Genomic DNA, 22,814 nt, shown 5'->3' with positions numbered 1-22,814 from the left:
CCCTGTGACAGTCGCCCCTTCACTCCACAAGGGCCACTGGAAAATGACCGGTGGAAACCTCTCCTCTCCCCCCGTCCTCATGATAGAAACTGAGGTCAATTGGAGTTCCCTAGTTGAAATTTCCATAAAATGGGGATCAAACTTCCTAATCTGTTTACCTGCATACTTTGCATCTGAACTATTAATACTAAGGATGTATTAAACAGCTCTACTATCATTGAATAGTTGCATTACTCTGGCGGATCTTCTTTTTTAAATTCTGGTAGTCATAAAATTATTCTGAAAAATGTGTACATTTTGTCTTAACCCCTAGACATTTTTTTGCTTCATGCAAGGATCTAAAACATGGTGAACTTATGTAATGGCCTGTGTAGCTGTTCAAAACACTCCCTCTGCTGACCAACCAATGAAACCACAAACAAACCATTCTTTGCAATGTGTGTGCTTCTAAGGTTTTATTAGTGTCCTCACTGGAATAGCTATATGGAATGCAAAAATCTTATTCAAGTGCTCAGGCGTTTGGTAAAGGCAGACCTTTTTATTTCTGCAGAGAAAGGATGGTCGAAATCAAAATCAAAATACGACTAGTGTTGATCAGTACATTTCAGAAAATTTGGAATTTTACTGAGCCTGTTATCCCCGATAAGATACATTTTTTTGGAAATAAATAGCAGGGATAAGGATGGCGGGTTTACACTGCGAAGTATCTGACCTGGATTTGCTTCCTTTTTATAACACAACTGAGTAGCAAGGAAGTGAAGTGGTGAAAAACAAACTTGTATTCATGACGCACCATTTTACTGCCGATCAAATTGCAGTATCTGCTAACTAGGCAATTTAATATTGAGTTTATCAAGATGTTTAAATTTCATAAATTCCAAATAAGAGAAAACAAATATTAAAGAGTTGCAAATAATCACTCTTGTGATATTGCTAAAGTATGCAAACCATTTGCGTTCCACACAGCAGCTATATTCTTTAAGGTAAGAGGGGATGGAGGCTAGGCCAGTTACATGCTCCTCCTGTAGGATGTGGGTGGTGAGGGATACCACCGGTGTCCCCACTGACTATACCTGCGGGAAGTGCACCCAACTTCAGCTCCTCAAAGACCGTGTTAGGGAACTGGAGCTGAAGCTGGATGAACTTTGGATCATCCGGGAGGCAGAGGGGGTGATTGAGAAGAGTTACAGGGAGGTAACCACACCCAAGGTACAGGACAAGAATAGCTGGGTTACAGTCAGGGGGAAAAAAACAAACAGGCAGACAGTGCAGGGATCCCTCGTGGCCGTTCCCCTTCAAAACAAGTATACCGTTTTGGATGCTGTTGGGGGGGATGACCTACCGGGGGAAGGCCCTAGCGGTCAGGTCTCTGGCACGGAGTCTGGCTCTGGGGCTCAGAAGGGAAGGGGGGAGAATAGAAAAGCAATAGTTGTAGGAGATTCAATGGTTAGGGGAATAGATAGGAGATTCTGTGGTCGCGAGCGAGACTCCCGGAAGGTATGTTGCCTCCCGGGTGCCAGGGCCAGGGATGTCTCGGATCGTGTCTTCAGGATCCTTAAGGGGGAGGGGGAGCAGCCAGAAGTCGTGGTGCACATTGGTACCAACGACATAGGTAGGAAAAGGGGTGTGGAGGTAATAAACAAGTTTAGGGAGTTAGGCTGGAAGTTGAAAGTCAGGACAGACAGAGTTGTCATCTCTGGTTTGTTGCCGGTGCCACGTGATAGCGAGGCTAGGAATAGGGAGAGAGTGCAGTTGAACACGTGGCTGAAGGAATGGTGTAGGAGGGAGGGCTTCAGGTATTTGAATAATTGGAGCGCATTCTGGGGAAGGTGGGACCTGTACAAGCAGGACGGGTTGCATCTGAAACAGAGGGGCACCAATATCCTGGGAGGGAGGTTTGCTAGTACTCTTCGGGAGGGTTTAAACTAATTTGGCAGGGGAATGGGAACCGGATTTGTAGTCCAGCAACTAAGGTAGCCGATATTCAGGACGCCAAAGCATGTAATGAGGCAGTGGGGAAGGGAACACTGACAAAGGAGAGTATTTGCAGGCACGGAGATGGGTTGAAGTGTGTATACTTCAACGCAAGAAGCATCAGGAATAAGGTGGGTGAACTTAAGGCATGGATCGGTACTTGGGACTACGATGTGGTGGCCATCACGGAAACATGGATAGAAGAGGGGCAGAAATGGTTGTTGGAGGTCCCTGGTTATAGATGTTTCAATAAGATTAGGGAGGGTGGTAAAAGAGGTGGGGGGGTGGCATTATTAATTAGAGATAGTATAACAGCTGCAGAAAGGCAGTTCGAGGAGTATCACCCTATTGAGGTAGTATGGGTTGAAGTCAGAAATAGGAAAGGAGCAGTCACCTTGTTAGGAGTTTTCTATAGGCCCCCCAATAGTAACAGAGATGTGGAGGAACAGATTGGGAAACAGATTTTGGAAAGGTGCAGAAGTCATAGGGTAGTAGTCATGGGCGACTTTAACTTCCCAAATATTGAGTGGAAACTCTTTAGATCAAATAGTTTGGATGGGGTGGTGTTTGTGCAGTGTGTCCAGGAAGCTTTTCTAACACAGAATGTAGATTGTCCGACCAGAGGAGGGGCAATATTGGATTTAGTACTGGGTAATGAACCAGGGCAAGTGATAGATTTGTTAGTGGGGGAGCATTTTGGAGATAGTGGCCACAATTCTGTGACTTTCACTTTAGTAATGGAGAGGGATAGGTACGTGCAACAGGGCAAGGTTTACAATTGGGGGAAGGGTAAATACGATGTTGTCAGACAAGAATTGAAGTGCATAAGTTGGGAACATAGGCTGGCAGGGAAGGACACAAGTGAAATGTGGAACTTGTTCAAGGAACAGGTGCTACGTGTCCTTGATATGTATGTCCCTGTCAGGCAGGGAAGAGATGGTCGAGTGAGGGAACCATGGTTGACAAGAGAGGTTGAATGTCTTGTTAAGAGGAAAAAGGTGACTTATGTAAGCTGAGGAAACAAGGTTCAGACAGGGCATTGGAGGGATACAAGATAGCCAGGAGGGAACTGAAGAAAGGGATTAGGAGAGCTAAGAGAGGGCATGAACAATCTTTGGCGGGTAGGATCAAGGAAAACCCCAAGGCCTTTTACACATATGTGAGAAATATGAGAATGACTAGAGCGAGGGTAGGTCCGATCAAGGACAGTAGCGGGAGATTGTGTATTGAGTCTGAAGAGATAGGAGAGGTCTTGAATGAGTATTTTTCTTCTGTATTTACAAATGAGAGGGGCGATATTGTTGGAGAGGACAGTGTGAAACAGATTGGTAAGCTCGAGGAAATACTTGTCAGGAAGGAAGATGTGTTGGGCATTTTGAAAAACTTGAGGATAGACAAGTCCCCCGGGCCTGACGGGATATATCCAAGGATTCTATGGGAAGCAAGAGATGAAATTGCAGAGCCGTTGGCAATGATCTTTTCGTCCTCACTGTCAACAGGGGTGGTACCAGGGGATTGGAGAGTGGCGAATGTCGTGCCCGTGTTCAAAAAAGGAACTAGGGATAACCCTGGGAATTACAGGCCAGTTAGTCTTACTTCAATGATAGGCAAAGTAATGGAAAGGGTACTGAAGGATAGGATTTCTGAGCATCTGGAAAGACACTGCTTGATTAGGGATAGTCAGCACGGATTTGTGAGGGGTAGGTCTTGCCTTACAAATCTTATTGAATTCTTTGAGGAGGTGACCAAGCATGTGGATGAAGGTAAAGCAGTGGATGTAGTGTACATGGATTTTAGTAAGGCATTTGATAAAGTTCCCCATGGTAGGCTTATGCAGAAAGTAAGGAGGCATGGGGTAGTGGGAAATTTGGCCAGTTGGATAACGAACTGGCTAACCGATAGAAGTCAGAGAGTGGTGGTGGATGGCAAATATTCAGCCTGGATCCCAGTTACCAGTGGCGTACCGCAGGGATCAGTTCTGGGTCCTCTGCTGTTTGTGATTTTCATTAATGACTTGGATGAGGGAGTTGAAGGGTGGGTCAGTAAATTTGCAGACGATACGAAGATTGGTGGAGTTGTGGATAGTAAGGAGGGCTGTTGTCGGCTGCAAAGAGACATAGATAGGATGCAGAGCTGGGCTGAGAAGTGGCAGATGGAGTTTAACCCTGAAAAGTGTGAGGTTGTCCATTTTGGAAGGACAAATATGAATGCGGAATATAGGGTTAACGGTAGAGTTCTTGGCAATGTGGAGGAGCAGAGAGATCTTGGTGTCTATGTTCATACATCTTTGAAAGTTGCCACTCAAGTGGATAGAGCTGTGAAGAAGGCCTATGGTGTGCTCGCGTTCATTAACAGAGGGATTGAATTTAAGAGCCGTGAGGTGATGATGCAGCTGTACAAAACTTTGGTAAGGCCACATTTGGAGTACTGTGTACCGTTCTGGTCGCCTCATTTTAGGAAGGATGTGGAAGCTTTGGAAAAGGTGCAAAGAAGATTTACCAGGATGTTGCCTGGAATGGAGAGTAGGTCTTACGAGGAAAGGTTGAGGGTGCTAGGCCTTTTCTCATTAGAGCGGAGAAGGATGAGGGGCGACTTGATAGAGGTTTATAAGATGATCAGGGGAATAGATAGAGTAGACAGTCAGAGACTTTTTCCCCGGGTGGAACACACCATTACAAGGGGACATAAATTTAAGGTGAAAGGTGGAAGATATAGGAGGGATATCAGAGGTAGGTTCTTTACCCAGAGAGTAGTGGGGGCATGGAATGCACTGCCTGTGGAAGTAGTTGAGTCGGAAACATTAGGGACCTTCAAGCAGCTATTGGATAGGTACATGGATGACGGTAAAATGATATAGTGTAGATTTATTTGTTCTTAAGGGCAGCACGGTAGCATTGTGGATAGCGCAATTGCTTCACAGCTCCATGGTCCCAGGTTCGATTCCGGCTTGGGTCATTGTCTGTGCGGAGTCTGCACGTCCTCCCCGTGTCTGCGTGGGTTTCCTCCGGGTGCTCCGGTTTCCTCCCACAGTCCAAAGATGTGCGGGTTAGGTGAATTGGCCAATGATAAATTGCCCTTAATGTCCAAATTGCCCTTGGTGTTGGGTGGAGGTGTTGAGTTTGGGTATGGTGCTCTTTCCAAGAGCCGGTGCAGACTCAAAGGGCCGAATGGCCTCCTGCACTGTAAATTCAATGATAATCTATGATTAATCTAGGACAAAGGTTCGGCACAACATCGTGGGCCGAAGGGCCTGTTCTGTGCTGTATTTTCTATGTTTTTCTATGTTCTATGTTTTGCTGTAATGGTTTATAATGTCATTTGATGTGCTTGATTGAAATACTGCTTTGTAATTAACTCTCACACAGACATTTATTATCCTATATAGCTCTACAGGACTATTCCATTGTACCTAAATGCCTGTTTACTGTACTTTAGATTATAGACTCTGCAAACATTCTGGGAATATTTTGTCTGCGATCAGCAATGGACTGAGTTAACAAATACATTTGAAATGACAGATCAACTTGTCATTCCCTTATTCTGTGTTCCATTAGATTAGCCCCCACTTCCAAGCTTGAGTCATACACATCTTTAATTCTACAATGACTTTCTACATAGTATTTATCAAGCTGTTATTGAACTTGTGAATTATGTGGATTGAAAGCTTTGCTTTAAAAATGTGGGCAAGAAGTATGCTTGAAACTAGAATTGGGTGTGGGGTGGAGATAACATTCAAAACTAATCTTCAGAAACATTGTGCTGGATTTTCCACTGTATGTTGGGACCCCAACATTGAACCCATATGGGGTGCCCAAGCCTGCCAATGTCATCAGCGGGCCCACCAGTGCAGCCCTTCTGGGGGCGACCTCCTAATTGGCTGCCTTTGCGTTCCTAGCCCTCTTCAGGGCATTGGGTGGGTATCCGAGGCTAAAGGCCCAATTCGAGGGCCCACAACAATGTCAGGCTGGGAGAGGGAGGCCTGCTGAGACCGGGAAATGAGCACAAGGAAGCCAAAACATGGAGTTGCCCATGGCTGTCATTGAAGTAATCAAATAGAGGCCTAAAGTTGGTCGCTCCATCAGGGTGGAGGGGGAAACTCGCCTCAGGAGTAGTGACTGGCCTGGCTGCATCTTTTCATCCCAAGTGGCTGACCAGGCTGTCACTTTGTTCCTAATGTGGCCCTTGCCCTCAACTACCAATCTTCACTCCTTGAGCCCATGGGTAATTCAGTCTATTATTTCATTTGAGTGATTAACAAATCTATAGAGCAGGCTCCTTAATTCCATGAACATGGGTAGAAGGAAGGTGTGTGTGCAAGGATAAAAATGAATACTGAAATGTTCCCAACCCCAGAAGTAATGTCATCCTTGAGAATAGCAGCATGAGTTGATGTTAAACCTGAAGCTGTCTTGTGTGACAGGATATGAATCCCTGACTAACTAATGTTACACATCCCTGAGCAGAATAATTTTAATGTGTCTATCTGTACTGTTTAAAAAGCAGACCGTTTCTTTTGAAGGCAGATTCTTGCATGGTGCACTCCCTCTGCTGCCATTGTATTTTTTCAATATTGGGGAAATTATGCACTGTAATATCTTGTTTGCTGTAAAAAAAAAAAATCACAATGTCACTTGAAACTATGGGTAAGGTTTTGGGTCAGGACGTCAGGGGCAAATAGGGGGTGGGGGGCATGAGGACTGCCTGAAGCACTGGGCCCCCGTTTGCCTCCTGGATTACTTACCAGCAGGGGTCTAGCAGACCAAATAGAATTGGCTTTAACTTAACCTTTTAATGGGCTGCTCACTAACTCCTGTCTCGAGGAATATCTTTGGGATGGTATCAGCAAATCAGCATGCAAATATCGCATTAAATCACATGCCTGCCTGCCTGTTTTGCCCCATATCGAGGTGAAAATTCATGTTTCGGTGTCTCGCTTCCTTGCTCAATTTACAGTTTTAGATCTGCTTCTCATTCTCTAATTTGGTGTGCAGTGGAATAGTACAGTGCCTTTTCACTCTTAGCATCTGGATTTGATTCCACCCGCACTGTTGTGGTAGAAGGTGTCTCTATAGGCAGTGAGGGTCCCGCAGCAAGTGAGGCAACCTCTCAGTTCAGCTCAGATTGGCAGGTACAGTCAGTTGGGTGGTGTGGAAAATGCAGGAGTGGGGCAATTTCAAAGCACTGCACTGGAAAGTGGCCCTCAGGAAAGCATTGGGGATGCTGAAAATCTGAAATAAAAAAAGGACATGCTGGAAAGCACTCGGCAGACCAGGTAGCATCAGTGGAGAGAAACAGAGTTAACTTGTCAGTTTGATTATCTTTCATTGGAATGGGTTTAGAAACATTATTGGTCTAGAGTAAGCCAAATTTAGTTATTTATTTGGACTAATATACCTAGCCAGGGTAGACTGTTTTATGATGCTCTGTGCCACATTGCTTAAATGGTTAGTTACCTAGCATCATTCATGACATGATAATTTTTCATACAATAGCAAAACACTGCAAATGTTGGAAATCGGAACTACAAACAAAAATGCTGGAAATGGTCACTAAATGTGACAGCATCTGGGGAGAGAGTTAATATTTCCACTCTATTACTTTTGATAATTGACACTGACTGCCAATCAGCCCCTCTTCCCCAGAGAGTGAACAATTAAAACTATGGAGTCTCATTCCTTCGAGTGGTAAATTCTTGGAGAATCTTTCAAATGTCAGATTTTCAAATTGTATTTTGTTTCTTGCATTTCCTTTGTCTCTTTTTACTCTCTTCTATTCTATGCAGCTCTTGCTCATGTATTTGCATTGTTTGGCCCCTTGTCCCACACTGTAACCAATCACTGTTTGTCAATGTACCATTTGTCAATGTACTCTGTTGATTATTCTTTTTTGTCTACTATGTACGTACTGTGTACGTTCCCTTGGCCACAGAAAAATACTTTTCACTGTACTTCGGTACATGTGACAATAAATCAAATCAAATCTAATCCATCTGTCTCTTTCTCCCTCTGTCACATTTTGTCTTTCTCTTTTCAGTTTTTCCCCCTCCTTTTTTCTCTCCTGGTACTTTATTTGTTATTGAATTAACCCGCTCTAATTTGTCCTCCTTCTCCATCCTCCCCGTTTCTTTCTCCATCCTTTAATTTCATTGGTTAAGGAGGCCTCATTTGCCCCATTCTTCACCAAATTCCAAATGGTCTTGCTCCCCTGTTACAGCGTGCACTTCCAAAATTTTAACTGAAGGGTGCAGGGACAAGTCTGATGAACAGGTCATGTCTGAGGAACCCATCTTCAGAAAGTAAAGGGGTATTTATTGAATCTGAATTTATTTTGTAATATGAATATTGGTGTCAGTTAATGAAACAATGACAAATATGCTGTGATACTGAGTCAAGTCATGTTCTGTCGGGTCATGTTATGCATGACTTACTTTCTGTTATCAAGCAACCACTTGGGTTGTGATGTGGGTATGTGAGATTATGTGAAATCTTTCAAATAAATTTAAATGAACCAGTCATGTTGAAACCAATGTCTTCACGCTGGTGTGGAGTTTAACAGATGTTTAAAGATAAGGGATGGAGTAATTTCCAAAAGTAACCTCCTGGCATTAACAACAAACATTACCTTTTATTTTACTTGTGTTGCAGCGGAACCTGTTGGAAGACGATTCTGATGAAGAGGAGGACTTTTTCCTGTGAGTATGGGCTTCTGTTTCCCCATTCAGAATCATTCCATGATGCAGTCAATCTTAATCTTTGCAATCGTGCAAGGGCTGGCAAAGCAGCTCATTCTGCTGAGATTACCATCATGAGGTTTCAGGCCCATCTTGAATTTCTGAAATTGAATGTTCGATTCTTTACACTCCCTTTTCCATGATAAATATTAGAGATAGTTATACTGGTGATTTTAATTCATAATTAAAATTATTGAACTATCTTTGAATCTCTTGTTTTTGTTGTCAGTAAAGGGAGTGCAAACTTGAATTCTGTGGCCCAGGATAATTCTGGTTAACATTTTCCAGCGCATTCATGTGCTGTATTTCTACTTTTAAAATGCTGCGCTTGGGGAATTTTGCAGAACACACGTGGTATCACATGCTGCTGCAGGGCTATCAGAACTTCTATCTTTATGGTTGCTTGAAGGCAAACTATGGAGCCTTGGGTTCACATACAAAGTTTAAATAATTCTGAATGATTGCCAGGTTTGGCTGGAGCTGTAAATTTGATTATTATTTGACATTTAAAACATTTCATTTATGCCAAAACTGTCAGAATTGAATACTATATTTTATAGCTTGGCAACAAATGCTACTGGCTCAGAGAATCCATTTCGTTCACAGTGTTTCTTACCTACTTAATTTTGCTTCAGGGAAGAATATTCCATTTGGGTTGGAACATTGGTGGAGTTGTAGATAGTGTTGAGGGCTGTTTCAGGTTACAACAGGACATTGACAGGATGCAGAGCTGGGCTGAGAAGTGGCAGACGGAGATCAACCTAGATAAATGTGAAGTGATTCATTTTGGAAGGCCGAATTTGAATGCTGAATACAGCGTTAAAGGCAGGATTCTTGGAAGTGTGGAGGAACAGAGGGATCTTGGGGTCCACGTACATAGATCCCTCAAAGTTGCCATCCAGGTTGGTAGGGATATTAGGAAGGCGTATGGTAAGGGACTTTGGGAGCTTCTCGGGGTACAAGTTGAATGTGGGGAAAAGTGAGCTGTTTGTAATCCACGCTAGGGGTCAGGAGGAGAGACTGGGAGAGCTCCCGCTCAAGATAGTGGAGAGGAGCTTTCGTTACCTAGGTATACAGGTGGCTAGGAACTGGATGCCCTACACAGGCTCAATTTATCTCGGCTTGTAGAGCAGATGGAGGGAGACTTTAAAAGGTGGGACATGCTCCCGCTTTCCCTGACGGGAAGGGTGCAGACTGTGAAGATGACGGTTCTCCCAAATTCCTGTTCCTTTTTCAGTGCCTCCCCATCTTCATCCCCAAATCCTTCTTCAAGCGGGTGAACAGGATTATCATGAGATTTGTGTGGGCAAACAAGACCCCGTGAGTTAAAAGACTGTTTTTGGAGCATAGCCGGTGGGGGGGGGGGGCTTTAGAGGCGGCGTCATGCAAAGGCACCAACCTAGGGGCACTAGTAATGGCACCGTTGCCGTTCTCGCCAGCACGATACACCATGAGCCCGGTGGTGACGGCGGCACTGAGGGTCTGGGGTCAGTGGAGAAGGCACAGGAAGAGGAGGGGACCTCTGTTTGGACCCCGATATGGAACAACCATAGATTTGCTCCGGGCAATATAAACGGGGGGTTTCAAGGCTGGTATAGGGCAGGCATTAGAAGGATGGGAGACCTGTTTATAGACGGGATGTCTGGCATCTGGGTAGGAGAGGGGAAGGTGTCGGACATATACCAAGAGCTGCAGGAGGCAGAGGAAGCCTCAGTGGAGGAGCTGAAGGGCAAGTGGGAGGAGGGGCTAGGCGAGGAGCTAGATGAGGGCCTGTGGGCTGATGCCCTGAGCAGGGTGAACTCTTCCGCATCATGTGCCAGGCTCAGTTTAATTCAGTTCAAGGTGGTACATCGGGCTCACATGACGACGGCGAGAATGAGCACCTTCTTTGGGGTGGAGGACAGGTGCGCGAGGTGTTCAGGGAGTCCAACGAACCATGTCCATATGTTTTGGGCATGCCTGGCGCTTAAAGAATTCTGGCAGGGCTTTGCGAGGGCTTTGTCCAGGATTTTGGACATGCGGGTGAAGCCGAGCCCAACAATAGCGATCTTTGGGGTGTCAGAAGATCCGGGAGTGCAGGAAGCGAAAGAGGCCGAGGTGTTGGCCTTTGCCTCCCTGGTAGCCCGGAGACAGATCTTGTTAATGTGGAGAGACTCGAATCCCCTTAGCGTGGAGACCTGGGTGAGTGACATGGCTGGAGCGATTAAAGTTTGCCTTGAGAGGGTCCTTGCTGGGGTTCTCCCGGCAGTGGCAGGGAGAATTTTTAAAAAAACAATTATAAAAAAAAAAATTAAAAATTTTTTTTTTTTAAAAAGGCGTATGGTGTGTTGGCTTTCATTAACAGGGGGATTGAGTTTAAGAGCCGCGAGGTTTTACTGCAGCTTTATAAAACCCTGGTTAGACCGTGCTTGGAATATTGTGTCCAGTTCTGGTCGCCTCACTATAGGAAGGATTTGGATGCTTTGGAGAGGGTGCAGAGGAGATTTACCAGGACGCTGCCTGGCCTGAAGGGCATGTCTTATGAAGAAAGGTTAGGGAGCTTGGGCTTTTCTCACTGGAGCGAAGAAGGAAGAGAGATGACTTGATAGACGTGTACAAGGTGATGAGAGGCATGAATAGAGTGGATAGCCAGAGACCTTTCCCCAGGGCGGAAATAGCAGTCACGAGGGGATATAATGTTAAGCTGATTGGAGGAAGGAATAGGGGAGATTTCAGAGATAGGTTCTTTACACAGAGAGTGGTGGATGTGTGGAATGCACTGCCAGCGGAGGTGGTGGAGTCAGAGTCATTAGGGACATTTAAGCAATTCTTGGACAGGCACATGGACAGCAGTAAATTAAAGGGGTGTGGGTTAGGTTGATCTTAGATTAGGATAAATGGTCGGCACAACATCGTGTGCCATGGGGCCTGTACTGTGCTGTACTGTTCTATGTTCTATGTTGGAGGTTTATAAAGTTGAACTGAGTGGCTATGAGCAAAACAGTACAATGGAAAGAAAATAAACATTGTTTTTCCCCCTCCTTTCTTCTCGGTGACAATTACTTGTGCTGGGGTGCAGGTTCTTTGTCCAGCCCAACCCCCTTTGCCACTTCCATCACAAGGTGCATAGTGTTATATGAGTGTCCCTTTAAGAAATGTTTTTGTCTTACCACATGGCTTCAGTGATGTCATTGTGTGGGTGGAGCTGGGCTGTGGAGCTGGGTTTTAACTTTCGTTTTTGAGTTGGGAGCTGGCTGTGGCTCTGAGTTTTGCTTTCACTTTGAGTTTGAACTGGTTTTGTTCTGCAAGGGTTGAAAGAAGGTTTTTTCCTCCATCTGCATTTTAAAAGCTGTTTCCAGACTGCTTGATAACTTGAAAAGAAATAATTGTTTTCTAGAAGAAATTCAAACCTGCTGTTTTGGAAAGGACACAAGAGCATCCAAACCAGGTCTTGAGTGCTGTGTGCTGGGCCACATCTTTGAAAAGGGTTTTCTGGTTTATGGGACCTTGTTATTAAATTGGAACAGCTTAAGGGGAAATTTATTAAGGGTTATACATAGAGTACTGTAGCTGTGTGGGTATTTATGTTTGTAGTTGATAAAAATGCTTACTGTGTGTGTTTATAAAAATGTTAACTAAAAACTTTGTTCTTGATTAAAAGTGCTTAAGGCCTCTGTTGAATAGCACCTGAAATGCAGGTCCCTTTGCTCATCATAACCAAAATCAATAAATAGTTGTAGGTCAGGTGAACTCCATGATATATTTTTCTGAGTTTTCTGAACCCTGGCATACTTGAAAATGAGGTGTCAAGCTAGTGAACAACAACACCAGACTACATGCATGCCCAGCAGCAGACGCAGCATGAAGTAGAGCTAAGCGATCCCACAATCAACATATCTGATCAAAACTCTGCAGTGCTGACACATCCAGTCATGAATGGTGGTGGATAATTAACTATAGAAGGATGCTCTACAAATATCCCCATCCTCAGTGATGGGGAATTCCATCACATGTGCAAAAAACTAAAGCATTTGCAACCATCTTTAGCCATAAATGTGAGGTGATGCATTTTGGTGGATCAAATCAGGGCAGGATCTACTCAGATAGGGAGTTGGGGAGAGTTACAGAACAAAGAGAGCGAGGGGTACAAGTTCATAGCTCCTTGAAGGTGGAGTCGCAGATGGACTGGGTGGCGAAGAAGGCATTCAGCATGCTACGTTTTATTGGTCAGAATATTGAATACAGGAGTTGGGATGTCTTGTTGAAGTTGTACACGACATTGGTAAGACCACACATGGAATACTGTGTTCTGTTCTGGTCACCCTATTACAGGAAGGATATTGTGAACCTAGCAAGTGTGCAGAAGAGATTTACGAGGATGCTACCAGGTCTTGATGGTCTTAGTTATAAGGAGAGGCTGGATAGGCTGGGACTTTTTTCACTGGAGTGTAGGAAGCTTAGGAGTGATCTTATAGAGACCTATAAAATAATGAGGAGCAGAGATAAGATTGACATCTTTTCCCAAAGGTAGAGGAGTCTAGAACTAGAGGGCATAAGTTTAAGGTGAGAGGGGAGAGATACAAAAGAGATCAGAGGAGACATTTTTTCACACAGAGGCTAGTGAGCATCTGGAATGGGCTGGCAGTGGTAGTGGCGGGTACAATTTTTTCCTTTAAAAAGCAGTGAGGCAGTTACATGGGCAGGTTGGGTATAGAGGGATATGGGCTAAATGTGGGCAAGTGGGACTAGCTTAGTAGGAGAAACTGGGCGGCATGGGCAAGCTGGGCTAAAAGGCCTGATTCCATGCTGTAAACATCTACGACACTAAGTAGCGAGTGGATGATCCATCTCATGCCTCTTCCTGAGGTCCCAGTATCACAGATGCCAGCCTTTAGCTAATTCGATTCACTCCATGTGACTAAGAAACGGCTGAAGGCACTGGGTACTGCAAAGGATCCTGACAACTTTCCAACAATAATATTGAAGATTTGTGCTCAAGAACTATCCACACCCCTAGCCGAGCTGTTTCGGAAGAGATGCAGTGCTGGCATCTAACCAACAATGTGGAAAATTGCCCAGGTATGTCCTACCTGGCCTTTCTGCCAGGGCCACTCGACTTCTGATCTACTTATAGCCTTGGTCCAAATGTGCACAAGATTGGATTGGATTGGATTTGTTTATTGTCACGTGTACCAAGGTACAGTGAAAAGTATTTTTCTGCGAGCAGCTCAACAGATCATTAAGTACATGAGAAGAAAAGGGAATAAAAGAAAATACATAATAGGGCAACACAACATATACAATGTAACTACAAAAGCACTGGCATCGGATGAAGCATACAGGGTGTAGTGTTAATGAAATCAGTCCATAAGAGGGCTGAACTCAGAGGTGAGAGTGATTGCCTTTGACATTAAGGCAGTATTTGATAGAGTGTGGCGTCAAGGAGTCCTAGCAAAACTGAAATCAATGGGAATCAGAGGGAAATCTCTCCGCCGGGTGCAGTCATACCTAGAACAAAGGAAGATGGTTGTGGTTATTGGAGATCAATCATCTTTCCAAGAATTTCACTGCAGGAATTCCTCAGGGTAGTGCCCTAGGCTCAATCATCTTCAGCTGCCTCATCAATGTCTTACCTTCCATCAAAAAGTCAGAAATGGGGATATTCGCTGATTGCACACTGTATTCAGCACCATTCACAACTCCTAATATGCCCATATGCAGTGACCTGAACAATATTCAGGCATGGGCTGAAAAGTAGCAAGTAACATTCGTGCCTCATAAGTGCCAAGACCATCTCCAACAAGAGAGATTCCAATCACCTCTGTCATTTGAGAGTACCTTTAAGAAATGGGTGTTTTTATAGAATAACTGTAGTGGGTGTACCTTTAAGAAATGGGTGTTTATTACTGCAGTGATGTCAGAGAGTGGGTGGAGCTGGATTGTCTGTCAGCTTTTTACTTTCGCTTCAGGTTTTTTGCTGCAGGGTGGGTTTGGTTTCATTTTAGTTTTAGAGAAGCTGCAATCACAGCAGGATGTGTGTGAATCTCTGCAAGCTTATGAGTGTCCATTTGCTGATTTCAACGTGGTAACTGTACTCAATAGTGAAGTTAAGCCTGATGTCTTTCTGTAAAAAGGTGGTTCAAGTCTTATGGATGTTAAAAGGAAAGCTTAAGGGATTACTTAGTGTTGTAGTCTTTGGGGGTTGTATTTGAATTAATGGTTGCTAAGATGTTCACTGTATGTTTTAAAAAGGTTATCTTGAGTTCATAGAATAAACATTGTTTTGCTTTAAAAAATACTTTTCCATTTCTGCAGTACCACACCTGTAGAGTGGGCCGTGTTCTCCCCATACCACAATCTATTAAAAGTTGTGGGTCAGGTGAACTCCATGATACACTTTGGGGTTCTCTAAACCCTGACCCATAACAAATTGGGGGCTCACCCGGGAAAAGTCTATCTTTTGGATTGGCTGAGTGAACTTAAAGACAATGAGGGGTGAGCATATTGTGGTTGCTTTTCAGGTGTGGTATTTTAGTTTAAGTAGGGAGTGTGTTGTAGCCAATGGATCTTTCAGAGGCTCTGAAGTTTTTGGGGGTGGAGACAGTCACACGCAGTACCTTACGGGCAGGAATTAATAGCAGACTGTTAGATTTGGCAAAAACATTGCAGTTAACATTACCTGACAAAATACGAACAGATGAGGTATTTATGGTGGTGGCTAAGCATTTATAAAGTTGCCTGGGGTACAGTCTGACTCATTAGAAATGGCAAAGATCCAGTTGGAGATTAAGCAAATTGAAAAAGAAAAAGTATTAAAGCAGCTTGAATATGCAATGAGAGAAAAAGAAAGAGAAAGGGAGATACAGATCAGGGAAAAAGAAAAGGAGAGATAAGAAAGAAACAAAGAAAGAGATAGAGAGGAAAAGGAAAGAGATAGAGAGGAAAGGGAAAAAGCGAGCGAGTTTGAACTTCAGAAAATGGCTATGAAACATAAGTCAGTTAAAATTGGCAGACGTAAAGGGAAACGTACAGTTGGAGGATAGTGATGAGGATAGTGAGAAGGAGCGTCATAGTCGAAGGCTTGGTGGGGATCTATTTAAATATGTCCAAGCATTGCCAAGGTTTGATGAGAAGGAGGTAGAAGCCTTTTTCATTTCATTTGAGAAGGAAGCTAAACAAATGAAATGGCCACAGGACATGTGGGTATTACTGATTCAAACAAAGCTGATAGGTAGGGCTAGTGAAGTGTTTGCATCACTACCGGAGGAGGTATCTGGGACGTATGAGGAGGTGAAAATACCCATCTTCGGTGCATAGGAATTAGTGCCTGAATCCTACAGACAAAGGTTTAGAAATTTAGGGAAAGAATTTGGTCAAACATACATGGAGTTTGAAAGGCTTAAACAGAGTAATTTTGATAGGTGGATAAGGGCTTTGAAAATGGACCAATCATATGAAGCTCTCAGAGAAATTATACTTTTGGAGGAGTTTAAAAATTTAATACCTGATGTAGTGAGAACTCATGTGGAAGAGCAGAGGGTTAAAACTGCGAGATTAGCAGCAGAAATGGCAGATGGTTATGAATTAGTTTGTAAATCAAAGCTTGGTTTCCAACATCAGTTTTAGCCTGTGAGGGATAGAAACTGGGGACATGAGTAATACTCAAGTGGTAAAGATAAAGGTGATCTGATGGAGATAATAAGGAGAGTGTACCTCAGATTAAAAAATAAATCCAGGAGGGTGGAACAGAAATGAAAAGTTTAAAATGTTTTCACAGTAATAAACTAGGCCATGTAAAGTCACAGTGTTGGTGGTTGAAGAAAAGCACTGGGAAGGCTGATGTGGTAAAACAGGATAAGACAGTGGGGTTTGTTAAAGTGGTAAAGGAAAGCCCAAGTGAAGCGAAGGAGGTGCAAAAGATTGTACAGCCTGATCAAGAGGTGATTGATAAGAAGGTGCCAAATCTCTTTAAAGAATTTACTTGTGTGGGTAAAGTTTACTCATGTATCAGGAGGTGCAGGTAAAGAAGTCACAATTTCAAAAGAGATATGGGAGCTAGTCAATCTTTAATGGTAAGAGATGAGGAGTTATGTAGTTTGGGAGGAATATTGCCAGAAAAGGTGGTAATATGTGGAATTCAGGGTAAGAGGAGTAGTGTTCCATTACATAAATTACTAAAGGAGATAGCTGAAGAAATAGTGGAGGCGTTGGTGATGATGTTTCAAAAGTCACTGGAGTCAGGGAAAGTACCAGAGGATTGGAAAATCGCTGTTGTAACCCCCCTGTTCAAGAAGGGAACAAGGAAAAAGATGGAAAATTATAGGCCAATTAGCCTAACCTCGGTTGTTGGCAAGATTCTAGAATCCATTGTTAAGGATGAGATTTCTAAATTCTTGGAAGTGCAGGGTCGGATTAGGACAAGTCAGCATGGATTTAGTAAGGGGAGGTCATGCCTGACAAACCTGTTAGAGTTCTTTGAAGAGATAACAAATAGGTTAGACCAAGGAGAGCCAATGGATGTTATCTATCTTGACTTCCAAAAGGCCTTTGATAAGGTGCCTCACAGGAGACTGCTGAGTAAAATAAGGGCCCATGGTATTCGAGGCAAGGTACTAACATGGATTGACGACTGGCTGTCAGGCAGAAGGCAGAGAGTTGGGATAAAAGGTTCTTTTTCGGAATGACAACCGGTGACGAGTGGTGTCCCGCAGGGTTCAGTGTTGGGGCCACAGCTGTTCTCTTTATATATTAACGATCTAGATGACGGGACTGAGGGCATTCTGGCTAAGTTTGCCGATGATACAAAGATAGGTGGAGGGGCAGGTAGTATGGAGGAGGTGGGGAGGCTGCAGAAAGATTTAGACAGTTTAGGAGAGTGGTCCAAGAAATGGCTGATGAAATTCAACGTGGGCAAGTGCGAGGTCTTGCACTTTGGAAAAAAGAATAGAGGCGTGGACTATTTTCTAAACGGTGACAAAATTCATAATGCTGAAGTGCAAAGGGACTTGGGAGTCCTAGTCCAGGATTCTCTAAAGGTAAACTTGCAGGTTGAGTCCCTAATTAAGAAAGCAAATGCAATGTTGTCATTCATCTCAAGAGGCTTGGAATATAAAAGCAGGGATGTACTTCTGAAGCTTTATAAAGCATTAGTTAGGCCCCATTTAGAATACTGTGAGCAATTTTGGGCCCCACACCTCAGGAAGGACATACTGGCACTGGAGCGGGTCCAGCAGAGATTCACACAGATGATCCCAGGAATGGCAGGCCTAACATACGATGAACGTCTGAGGATCCTGGGATTATATTCATTGGAGTTTAGGAGGTTGAGGGGAGATCTAATAGAAACTTACAAGATAATGAATGGCTTAGATAGGGTGGATGTAGGGAAGTTGTTTCCATTAACAGGGGAGACTAGGACCCGGGGGCACAGCCTTAGAATAAAAGGGAGTCACTTTAGAACAGAGATGAGGAGAAATTTCTTCAGCCAGAGAGTGGTGGGTCTGTGGAATTCATTGCCACAGAGGGTGGTGGAGGCCGGGACGTTGAGTGTCTTTAAGACAGAAGTTGATAAATTCTTGATTTCTCGAGGAATTAAGGGCTATGGAGAGAGCGGGTAAATGGAGTTGAAATCAGCCATGATTGAATGGTGGAGTGGACTCGATGGGCTGAATGGCCTTACTTCCACTCCTATGTCTTATGGTCTTATAAATAAGGTTGGAAAGTCCAGTGAAGAGTGGTGAAGTGGTAGTAGGAGTAAAAGATAAACTATCTTGTCCAGGAATACAGTGTATCTTGGATAATTATATAGCTGGATTTCAGGTGGGAGTGATGCCTGCTGTGGTGGATAAGTCAGTGGAAATTCAGACAACTGAAGTATTGAAGGACGAATATCCCGGGATTTTTCCAGATTGTGTAGTAACAAGGTCGCAAAGTCACAGGTTAAGACAAGAGGAGAAATCAGAGTGAAGATGACGTTGAAGTGCAATTATCAGAAACTATTTTTGATCGGTTGGTTGAAAAATAACAAGAACAGGTGGAGGATGAGGCAGATATTTTTAGTTCAGGAAAATTGGCAGAGTTACAACAAAAAGATATAGAAATAAAACGGATGTATCAGAAAGCATACACGGAAGAGGAATCTGAGTGTATACCAGTGTGTTATTACCGTAAAAGTGATGTCTTGATGCGAAAATGGAGACCTTTATATATGCAGGCGGATGAAAGTGGGCAGATGTTCATCAAGTAGTATTGCCGGTAGGGTATAGAAAGGAGGTGTTGCGAGTTGCACACGAGGTACCAGTGGGAGGTCATTTGAGAATAAGGAAAACTGAAGCTAAAATCCAAAAATATTTTTCTTGGCCTGGACTACATAAAGGTGTAGTTAAATTTTGTCAATCATGTCACACATGTCAAATGATAGGGAAACCTCAAGCAGTGATAAAACCAGTGCCCTTAATACCCATTCCAGCATTTGAGGAACCTTATACAAGAGTCCAATTTTGATTGCGTAGGACAGCTTCCTAAAACAGAAAGTGGGAATCAATATCTTTTGACGATAATTGATGTGTCTACTAGGTTTCCCGAGGCCATTCCAGTACATAATATCACAGCTAAAAAGATTGTGGAGGAGTTACTTAAATTCTTTACTAGATATGGACTACTTACAAAAATACAATCGGATCAAGGATCAAATTTTACCTCAGGGTTATTCAAAGAAGTTATGGATAGCTTAGGATTGAAACAATTTAAATCAACTGCGTACCATCCAGAATCGCAGGGAGCATTAGAAAGGTGGCATCAGACATTAAAGACAATGTTGAGGGCTTATTGTCATGATTATCCAGAGGATTGGGATAAAGGAATTCCATTCGACTGTTTGCAATTAGGGATGCACCAAATGAGTCAACCAAATTCAGTCCTTTTGAACTAATTTTTGGTCATGACGCAAGAAGACCAGTTAAATTGATAAAGGAAAAATTGGTGAGTGAGAAGTCGGAAATTACATTATTGGATTACGTGTCAAATTTTAGGTCATGATTAAATAGAGCAGGTGAATTGGCTAGACAACATTTAAAAGTTGCACAAAATGTGATGAAAAGGGTAGCGGACAAGAAATCCAAAGTTCGTAGTTTTGCAAGTGGAGATAAAGTTTTAGTATTGTTACCAGTGTTAGGTGAGCCTTTAAAAAGCAAGGGTTTTTGGACCTTATCAGATTGAAAGGAAATTAGGTGAGGTGATTTATGTGGTAAAAACACCAGATAGAAGGAAGACTCACCGAGCGCGTCATGTGAATATGCTTAAAAGGTACTTTGTAGGGGAAGGAGAGAAAAAGGAGGAGGTTTTAATGATTCTAACTCAAAGTGACGAACCAAATCCAGATGACTGTGAATTTGACATACCTCACATTAAATTGGAAAATGAGGATGTTCTTAAAAATTGGGATAAATTGTTTAGTTACCTTCCAGAGGAAAAACGAACTGGCAAGAAAGAGTTATTGATATCACATGGGCAAGTTTGTGGAGATAAATTGGGAAGTACCAAAATGGCAATGCATGATGTAGATGTGGGTAATGCTGTTCCAATCAAACAACATCCATATAGACTTACCCCTTTAAATTGGCACAGGTTAACAAAGAGATTGAGAGTATGCTTAAAAATGGCATAATTGAAGTGGGTTGCAGCCAATGGATGTAGTGATTGTGCCTAAACCAGACGGTACCCAATGGTTGTGTGTGGACTATAGAAAGGTTAATGCAGTTACAAGAACGGACTCTTATCCTATCCCACGTTTGGAGGATTGCATTGAGAAAGTGGGACAATCAGCTTTTATTTCCAAACTGGATTTACTTGAAGGTTACTGGCAGGTACCTTTATCCGAAAGGGCGAAGGAGATTTCAGCTTTTGTGACTCCAGATGGTATATACTAATTCAGAGTTATGCCATTTGGCATGAACAACGCCCCAGCCACACTTCAACGGTTACCTAACAAAATTGTTTCAGGATTACCCAATTGTGCGGTATACATTGACGATCTGCTAACTTTCAGCCAGACATGGAAAGAACATTTTAAACATCTGATGGAGTTATTCGATCGACTTCAGGAGGCGGGTTTGGTGATAAACTAGCCAAAAGTGAATTTGGAAATGCCCAAGTCACTTTCCATGGCAATACAATCGGACAGGGTCAAATGGTTCCACGGGATGTGAAACCAACAGTTATTGAGGAGTTTCCGATACCCTCATCACAAAGGGAAATAATGCGATTTCTTGGCATGAGTGGATTTGATCGCACATTTGTGAAAAATGTTTGTAGCGTGATTGCTCCACTGATGGACTTGCTGAAGAAATGTCAAAAATTTCAGTGGACAGCGGCATTTCAACGGGCATTTGACTGCCTGAAAGCTGTGATAACCAATGCTCCTGTGTTGGAGAATTACAAGGGACTCTGTGATCAGATTGAACTAAATTATCTGACTTTAAAGAGAAATGCCGAGATGTAGAGAAATGGATGGATCGTGCAGAGACCTTCTTGTTCAAAGAGACTGTCAATCAAGAGGGATCCCAGTTGGAGGAAGAAGAAGAAAAAAAATGGACTATATTATTACACCTGTTTGCGTGTGTTGTTTTTTGAAACAAAAAGATATATTTACTGTGTGCATTTCTTAAAGGATAGTGAAAAGGTGAAAAATGAAACCATCTTGAAGTTGATGGGTTATTTTTTTTTTCTTTGGGGGAGAGTACCTTTAAGAAATGGGTGTTTTTATAGAATAACTGTAGTGGGTGTACCTTTAAGAAATGGGTGTTTATCACTGCAGTGATGTCAAGAGAGTGGGTGGAGCTGGGCTGTCTGTCAACTTTTTACTTTCGCTTTCGGCTTTTTGCTGCAGGGTGGGTTTGGTTTCATTTTAGTTTTGGAGAAGCTGCAATCACAGCAGGATGTGTGTGAATCTCTGCAGGTTTATGAGTGTCCATTTGCTGATTTCAATGTGGTAACTGTTCTCAGTAGTGAAGTTAAGCCTGATGTCTTTCTGTAAAAAGGTGTTTTTAAGTCTTATGGATGTTAAAAGGAAAGCTTAAAGGATTACTTAGTGTTGTAGTCTTTGGGGGTTGTATTTGAATTAATGGTTGCTAAGATGTTCACTGTATGTTTTAAAAAGGTTAAGTTGAGTTCATAGAATAAACATTGTTTTGCTTTAAAAAATACTTTTCCATTTCTGCTGTACCACACCTGTAGAGTGGGCTGTGTACGCCCTATACCACAATCTATTAAAAGTTGTGGGTCAGGTGAACTCCATGATACACTTTGGGGTTCTCTAAACCCTGGCCCATAACACCTCCCATAGACATGCAATGCATTGCTATTGCTGAATCCCCCTTAATCAACATCCTGGGGGTTACCATTGAATAGAACCTGGACAAGCTATATAAATACGGTGGCTACCAGACCAAGTAAGAGTCTGGGAATTTGGCAGAGAGTAACCTACCTCCTGACTCCCCAAAGACTGCCCACCATCTGCAAGGCACAAGTCAGGAGTGTAATGGAATACTTTCCCCTTGCCTGGATGAGTGCAGCTCCAACAACACTCAAGAAACTGCACACAATCCAGGATAAAGGGCTAAAGAGCTGGCTTTTAAAACAGACCAGGGCAGGCCAGCAGCACGGTTCAATTCCCGTACCATCGTCCCCAAACAGGCGCCGGCATGTGGCGACTAGGGGTTTTTCATAGTAACTTCGTTTGAAGCCTACTTGTGACAATAAGCGATTTTCATTTAATTTCATTTTAATTTAATTTCATTTCATTTTAATTTTAATTTCATTTTTCATAAGGCAGCCCACTTGATTTGCACCCCATCCATAAAACCAAAGGATATTGGAGCAGAATTAAGCCATTCAGCTCATCGAGTCTGCGCCACCATTTGATCATGGCTGATATGTTTCTCATCCCCATTCTCCTGCCTTCTCTCCAGAACCCCAAATCCCCTTATTAATCAATAATCTATCTTTCTCTGTCTTAAAAGCACTCAGTGACTTGGCCTCTGCGGCAATGAGTTCCACAGATTCACCACCCTCTGGCTGAAGAAATTACTCTTCATCTCAGTTTTAACTGAATCGTCCCTTCATTCTGAGGTTG

At 43.1% G+C, this 22,814-nt stretch overlaps 1 protein-coding gene across 3 annotated transcripts in view; it reads left to right on the top strand.

Moving 5' to 3' along the window:
• Nucleotides 1-22,814, top strand: part of vamp4 (vesicle-associated membrane protein 4) — a 150,724-nt gene that overhangs the window by 28,891 nt on the left and 99,019 nt on the right. For all 3 annotated transcript variants that reach the window (XM_072511550.1, XM_072511551.1, XM_072511549.1), the window contains exon 3: nt 8,619-8,665. In XM_072511550.1, coding sequence (XP_072367651.1) covers nt 8,619-8,665 — 47 coding nt within the window. The remainder of the gene's footprint in view (nt 1-8,618; nt 8,666-22,814) is intronic.

The sequence above is a fragment of the Scyliorhinus torazame genome, chromosome 7 (assembly GCF_047496885.1).
Source record: "Scyliorhinus torazame isolate Kashiwa2021f chromosome 7, sScyTor2.1, whole genome shotgun sequence".
Lineage (NCBI taxonomy): Eukaryota > Metazoa > Chordata > Chondrichthyes > Carcharhiniformes > Scyliorhinidae > Scyliorhinus > Scyliorhinus torazame.
The sequence above is the reverse complement of the archived record's forward strand: the minus strand, read 5'-3'. Positions and strand labels throughout refer to the sequence as shown.